Source organism: Chlamydotis macqueenii, chromosome 17 (assembly GCF_036417535.1).
Source record: "Chlamydotis macqueenii isolate bChlMac1 chromosome 17, bChlMac1.mat, whole genome shotgun sequence".
Taxonomy (NCBI): Eukaryota; Metazoa; Chordata; class Aves; order Otidiformes; family Otididae; genus Chlamydotis; species Chlamydotis macqueenii.
Window position 1 is genome coordinate 15,618,886 of NC_141572.1, and position 7,422 is coordinate 15,626,307.

Below are 7,422 nucleotides of genomic sequence, written 5' to 3' on the forward strand. Positions count from 1 at the left end.
CGGTACTTTTATGGCGGTTTTTTTTAATATATTTGGGTGGATCTTTTATGGCATTTTTTAATACATTTTGGTGGCTCTTTCGTTTTGCTCATTCAAGCCAGAAGCCGTTTCACACCTGCCACAGACACGAATCCGTGCCTCGGGCCCCGCTGAACGCCACCCGCCGGACCCCCGCCCCTGGGACCCCCGCCCCTGGGACCCCCGCCCCTGGGACCCCTGCCCGGGACACCTCGGCCCCGCAGGGCGGGGCGAAAAGGGGCGGGGACATGGGCGGGGCGGTGTGGAGGGCGTGGCTATGCGGAAGGGGCGGGGCTACCGCGGCGAGGGGAAGCGAGGCGGGGCCAGGGCGCGCAGGCGCATGCGCGCGGCGCGGCGGGGCCATGGAGCGGTTCGGTGGCGGGGCCGGGGGGTACGAGGCGGCGGCGGCGGCGGAGCAGCTGTCCCGGCAGCAGGAGCGGCACTACCGGCTGCTGTCCGAGCTGCAGGCGCTGGTGAAGGCGCTGCCCAGGTGAGCGAAGCGCGGTGGGGTGGAGCGGGGCGGGGAGCGGGGAGGAAGGCCCGGCGGCGGGGCCGGGAGCGGCGCTGACCGGTGCGGTCTCCGGTGCCGGCAGCCCCTGCCAGCAGCGCCTCTCCTACACGACGCTGAGCGACCTGGCGCTGGCGCTGCTGGACGGAACCGTCTTCGAGATCGTGCAGGGCCTGCTGGAGATCCAGCACCTCACCGAGAAGAACCTCTACAGCCAGCGCCTGCAGCTGCACAGCGAGCACCGCGGTGCGCCGGCGGGCCCGGGGCGGGGCAGGCCCGGGGCGGCACGGAGGGTGGACAGGGCTGGGGGGGAGCGGGACAGGGCTGGGGTCACCGAGTGGCGACAGGGCCTGGGGTGGGGGGGGACAGGACCCGGGGGCGGGAGGTCAGGGCTGGGGGCGGATCGAGGGGGAGGCCAGGACGCGGGACGGGGGGATGGCAGGCCCGGGAGGGGGACACGGCTTGGGGGGGGCACCGGGGGAGGGCAGGCCTGAAGCACCGGGGAGAGGTGGGGAGGGCGGCTGGAAGTGGGTATTGGGATTGCGGGGAGCAGGCCTGGAGCACCGTGGGGGGGGGGCGAATAGGCCCAGGACACCGAAGGGGAGGGACACACGGAGGGGGCACAGCCCAGGAGCACCCCTGGGACACTGGGGGAGGTGGTGGGGACACTGTGGGGGAGCAGATTTTGGGGGCGCTGGGGCGGAGGTGGGGTGGGCACTGGAGGTGGTGGGGACACTGCGGAGGGGAGGCAGGAGGGTGATGCTGCGGGGGCAGGTTGTGGGGACAGGGATGGAGGGGCTGTGGAAGCGGCGTGCCCTGACCCACAGCCTGTCCCCGTCACAGGGCTGAAGCAGGAGCTCTTCCACCGGCACAAAGAGGCCCAGCAGTGCTGCAGGCCCCACAACCTGCCACTCCTCTGTGCCGCCCAGCAGCGGGAGATGGAGGTGAGGGAGAAAGGGGGGTGTCCTCTGGTGTGGAGGTTGTGTCCCCTCCCCAAGGGGTTCACAGCCCTTTGCTGCAGGACCCCTGTTGCATCGCGTGAGCGTTACAGAGGGTTTTATTTCCGCGCTGCCGCAGCCTTGGAAGCTGCCAGCCATTCTGTCTGGTCTTGCTAGCACAGCCCTAGGTTCCCCACCCCAACTTGGGGGTCTCCTTCTCTAACTGTGCCCCTTGTCCCCGCAAAGAGTCAGGGGCCCAAGCTCTTGCCATCTAGGATAGCTGGGCTCCAGGTGTGGTCTGGGAATCGTGGGAAGTTCAAGAGCCCACTCCAGAAGAGTGATGCCTTCCACAGTGCTTTAACGATTCTTCATTATACGATGGGCTGAAGCCTGTAGACAGATAGAGAGCAAGCGATACAAAACGTATCGTAGAAGGTACGTGAAATCTGCCGTTACTTCATAGCAAGCAGAAAGCAGAGAATGCTCAAAAAATGACATTTTACTTTGTAGCACTAATAAGGAGCACATACCTTGAGATACGTGAGCATGGAAATAGTTTCTGCAAGCATTCCAAGGCATTTGGAGAGAGGCGCTTCAGCAGGAGCGGCAGGTTCAGTCCCAAAGGACTTATCTGTATGGTAGTGGCAAGATAGAGGCGGTTTTATAAGGTAAAGGAAAAGTTACCTTTATTGATGGAGTTTAAATGTAGGGGGAAAGTTACTTTACTCCACGTAGGGCAAACAGATAACTGTTTAAATACAGGCTCCTTCCTGACCTTTACCCCAACAAACACCGCGTCAGTACTTGCTGTTGGATCTTTTGTATTTCCAAATCCCTTGTTCCCTATCGAGGTGAAGGCCAAGCTGAACCTCCTGTGAGCTGTCCCTCTTGCTTCTGTCTCTCAGTAACTTCCACCTGCAGCAGGTAATGAGCTACACTGCCTGTTTTAAAGGGTTGCCAATATTGTTTTCACTCATTTAGTAGACCACATGTCATTTCTCCCTGTCTTACATGATGTGCAGCTTCTTCCTACTTCCTTCCCCCTTTCCTCTGTCTTTCTCTTCTCTGTTCCCCTGCTGGGTGTTACGTGAGTTACTTCTTCCCTTTTTTATCCTCTGATATTTCTGCTGCAGAGCATTTTGGGAATCGATCAGTCATCTCTGTGATGATTGGTACATGTCTAATCGAAGCTCCCGTCTGTCGTTAAAGGTCTCAAAGAGAGAGCTTGGGACTGGGCTCCCAGCAGAGGTAATACAAGATGCAGTTTTTTAGCTGCCTGGCTTCCTATTGGAACCCATAGCATTTCAAAAAGCTTTGCCCATCATACAGAGTTGTGAGTCACCAGAGCTGAAGCAGAAGCTTGTGTTTCAGCCTTACTTTTCTCCAAGATTTTGGCACTTTTCTGTAGCCCAGAATTAGATGTCAACCCTAAACAGTATGTAGGCACTCTAATTTCTCCCCCCTCCCACCCCACAAAGGAAGTCACTCCTCCAGCATAGTAAGTGGAGGAGACAATGGTGTGGTGCCTCCTCCCTCCCCCAGGGCAGCCAGGAGGAAGGAAAGCCTTTGGGGAAGGAGAGATTTGAATCCTTCATGTCTTCCACAAAGAGCATGAACCTCTAGACTGAAGGAACGTGTAAGGACAGAGCTTCCTTAGGTTCGTTAGCATCCCATAGTGAAGGAGGCAATTAGCCCTTCTGCCTCGCCTTTCATTGAGGCTTAAGTTGTCTTGACTTTCTTCACATTTATTCTAATAAGGTGCTGCCCCAAGCATTATCTGTGAGCAGCTGACGTACGGTAATCTTTTGGTGGATCACAGTCCTGCATCCTCCTCAATAGCTTGTAGTTCTGCAAAGCTTTCCCAAGCCTAGGGACATAATTAAAAATGTAAGATGCTAATTGACTACTGTACATCCAAGAAAGGTAACATGCAGTGGCTCCTGCTCCATGTGAGTAAGAATTGCTCTTGGTTTCAGTCAGGCCTTTTGCGGGCACCTGCTCATATGTCTGTGCTGCAGACAAACCTCGGCTCTCTTCCAGACTGTTCAGGATTGAGACCTCTGTCATTCAAATTCTAGCTTTTCCCCAGGACTTGTAGCAGTGCACAGGCTTTCGGCTCCCCTCTCGAACTGATCTGCACCGGCCCTGTACACCACCAGCCGCTGGTGTAGGAAATCCCCGACTTTGCGAGTTCTCCCTTTCTGCGCAGCGAGGATAACTTACCCCGTGAATATCTCCGGCTACGTGCCCGCCTCTGTTGACTGTGTTACAAAGTCAAATGTCACTACTTGTGCCATTTATTTATCACAAGAGAAGGAGCTTTCCTTTCTATTTAGATGGGATTTGGTGCTTCCAGACTCCCTGTGGCTCACAAGAGAAGTCTGTTGCTCAGTGTGGGTTGTACTGCCTGAGCGTGGCCACCACTTCTGATTTCCAGCGTGCCTTTGTCATAGCAGATTGCCGTCGTGCTCCATGTCTCCTCCTGAGGCCATGCAGAGGTTTCTCAGTCGAGCTCTAGGCAGGTGTTGGCAAGGCAGGAGGGACTGTGTTCTCCTGGCTGGCCCCAGTTTGCCAAGTCCTCATCTGGTAATGTTCCCAGTCTGCCAAAACTGAGCCCCAGCACGCTGGTCACAAGCAAGACTTCAGCTTTTGTTGTCAGTACAAAATAAACTGGCTTTCCAGTTGCAAAGTTAGGGGTTTGAGGAGTTTCCCTTCTTTGGTGAATAAATGGAATCTGGCTGTGATTTATTTACAGCTCTAGCTCTGTGTGGTAGTGTCCAGGGAACGTGGAGGCGCAGGGAGGCGTCCGAGCTGGCAGCTGGGTGAGCTTCAGTGGCTGGTGTTACTCCTCCAAGTCTTTCTCCAGCCTCACCAGTGCTGTGAGGGGTGTGCGGTTCTTGGACCGCTGCGTTTTGAGCCCATGCTGCTGGAGTTCTCGGCCGTAGCCCGCTGCTCAGACATTGGCTCCTTGGGAAGAGTCATTCAGATATTGAGCTGTTGCCTGTGGAAGGCAGACTTTCCACTTTTTTTTTTTCCATCGACTGTTATCTTTTTCAGGCTGTGGAGCAACGAATTCGAGAGGAGCAGCGAATGATGGACGAGAAGATAGTCTTGGAGCTGGACCAAAAAGTGATAGACCAGCAGAGCACTCTGGAGAAGGCTGGGGTGTCTGGTTTCTACATCACCACCAACCCCCAGGTTGGTGTTTAGGCAGGGAGTATAAGATCTGACAGTACTCTCGTGATAATATCTTTATTTAAAAAAAAAAAAATGCCCTTAATGAGTTCTGAATCACTAGGCCAGAAAGAATGATCTGTCCTTTGTCTCGTCAGCTGATGGCTTATGTGCCCTGGGCAGACTAATACCGGGTTTGTAATGAAGGAGCAGAAACTCATTAGACAGGGCAACATCCCCAGCTTTCTGCAATGTTTTTCCCAGTGTGGAGGGAAGGAACGCTTTGCCAACAGCCTGCAGTCCTGTGACTCTTGAAGGGGTCTGAATAATACTGAAATAAGTGGCTGCGTAGGTTTATCGCTTTTGTGCCTAGCTTAGCTGTACAGATTGCCTTCAAGAAGTCTCTTTGTTAGGTGTCTCGTTAATTTTTGCATGTGACTTACTGGAGATGATTATCTCAGACTGTGATTAGAAAATTGTTCTTGGTTTCCCCAGTGCACCCGTTCTTAAAACTTGTGAGCAATTGCCTGGGTTTTTCTCTGTTGTCTTAACACCACCACAGGAATGAACAAATACAACTTCCAAAGTCACATTGTAACGTCACGGAAGTTTGCAGAGAATGCAGAAACAGGCTTTTCTTCACTCTGTTTTTTCAGCTGATTAAATTTCACTTTGATAAAGACCTACTAGTGAGAAAAGACAGCTTAAAGCAAGTTAAACAGGCGTTTTCTGAACCCCGTACGATTCCTGGTTGGTAGCCTTGAACAAGCCTGTTGTTTTTCCTGTTCTGCTGTTCCTCATCTGTGTGATGCAAGCAGCTCTTTCTCTCCCCTCCTGCCCCTGCCTGTTAGGTTATTTTTGTAAGCAGTGACTCTTAACGGGGTTCCTATTTGCGGGTGTTTATTTATGTTTGCCTTTACAATAGCTGGCAAACCAGAGCCAGACCTTGGCTTGTACCTCTGAACGCCACCATCATGTAAGAAATCACTGCTGGAATCTGTTCTCCATGTTTCCCATCAGCTGATGTCTTTCCCCCCAGTCTGTTGTGTAAAACGCCTGCTTATGCAGTTGATACATTTTTACCAAAGCAGATTTATTTTTTTAATTTCCATAATGTAATGTCTGCAAGCCTGAGTCACGGAACGGGGTTCGCTGAATTAGCTACTCCACCATGTAGTCTGTGCTAAATGCCTTGGGAGCCAAGTGTGAGTAAAGAACAAGCAGATGGTAAAGAAACCATGAGCTGATGGTGGTGACTGCAGCAGGCTGTGGTCTCCACTTGATTGCCGTCATGGACAAGGGAGGTTTTGAAGGGGAATGAGGTACCTGGAGGGACTTTGATGCGCCCACACAGCAGTGTGTGGCACGTGCCTTCGAGAGCACCCAGGGCGATCCCTCCTGCGTCCTGCCCTTCTGTGCTGGAAAAGGACCCGAGCGCTGGAGATGCTGCTGAAGGACGAGAGGAGGGAGCCGTGCCGACCCGGAGCAGCTCCTCCAGGCCGTGTGGCTGTGCCCGCACGAGGGGCCGCTGCTGCCCTGCTCTCAGAGGCTGCTCCCGAGGGGAAACCCGCAGAACTGGCTGGCCTTGCTGCGTTCATCGCTAAAGCACAGTCAAGGAGAGCAAACCTTTCTGAATCCTTAAGGAATCGTAAAGCCCTGGGATTCTTAAGCCAGCTACCGTTTGCAGCAGATCTCCAGATGGTAGTGCCTTGTATTTTATAGACGCGCTTAAACAGGATGAAGCCTTTGTTTCATAGCTGCATGTTTTTTCTTTTGTTCCCTGAAGATTAGTAGCTCTTGAGTGGGTGGTACAAACCAGTCCTTTCTGCTTCCTGCAGCAGGGAATGGGATCATCTTCTCACAAAAACGTTCTCTCTTCCTTTGCAGGAACTGACTTTACAGATGAATTTACTGGAACTGATTCGGAAGTTACAACAGAAGGAATCTGAGTCCGAGAAGGCTTTTTCCTGAATGAGCGTATTTGCTGTTTACTCTCCAGAGTTTTCTCCTGAATCCCTCTAAAGAATTGACTGTTAATGTGTTTGCATTATATTGTGTCAGGAGGAGGCTCCTGGCCGTAGAAGAAATAGCTGAGGCCCTTAGATAACCCTAGAGCTGGGAGAAGCAGAGCCCTGGAGCAGGGAGGTGGTTGGGGAGCATCAGACTGCCTCTGCAGTCCTCAGAGCAAGGTGCGTTCTACATGTCTTGCTAAGACGAGAGATGGCAGCGTTTATCTGCCGCGTTCAGCCCGCGGTGGTGGTGGGGCCGTTTACTAAGCCGGGGAAGACAGGACCAGGCACCGAGGCGGCAAACCCAACCCAGCCGTATACAGGTGAGCCCTGTGTTCAGGTGAATCCAGCTGAGTGGTGAGCAGTGTGATCTCCTCTTCCAGTTCGAGAGGTGGAGCCAGCATCTCTGCCAGGGAATGGGAGAGGCGAGCAGCTGCCGGATCGGACAGGGCAGAAAAGTGGACTCTGCGTTGGGTGCTGCCCCGCTGTGGCAGATGGTTGGCAGGTGGGGAGAAAAGGTCCAAGAAGGCGTTTCTGTGTGTGTTGAGGCAGAAGGAGCCTCTTAAACAGGCAGATCCTTCCCAGAGAGACCTCTAGACAGGTAACGGCATTTGCTTTAGTAAAGGAATATTTCAGACCTCTGCCCCCTGTCGCTGGACTGTGACGTTGGCAGTCCCACCCAACTTGGATAGCAGAGAAGGCTTGACAGCTTTTGCTTTGTTAACTTTACACCAGTTCCTAAATTGAGAGAAATAAAATATTCTGTCCTGCTTTC

General features: G+C 53.5%; 1 protein-coding gene across 1 annotated transcript; it reads left to right on the plus strand.

Moving 5' to 3' along the window:
• The first annotated feature begins 377 nt into the window (after positions 1-377).
• DGCR6L (DiGeorge syndrome critical region gene 6 like) lies at positions 378-7,422 on the plus strand. Its single transcript, XM_086761903.1, has 5 exons — positions 378-508; positions 612-772; positions 1,370-1,470; positions 4,522-4,662; positions 6,526-7,422. The coding sequence occupies exons 1-5, from the start codon at positions 381-383 to the stop codon at positions 6,607-6,609; spliced, it is 615 nt and encodes a 204-aa protein (XP_086618029.1). The 5' UTR covers positions 378-380; the 3' UTR covers positions 6,610-7,422.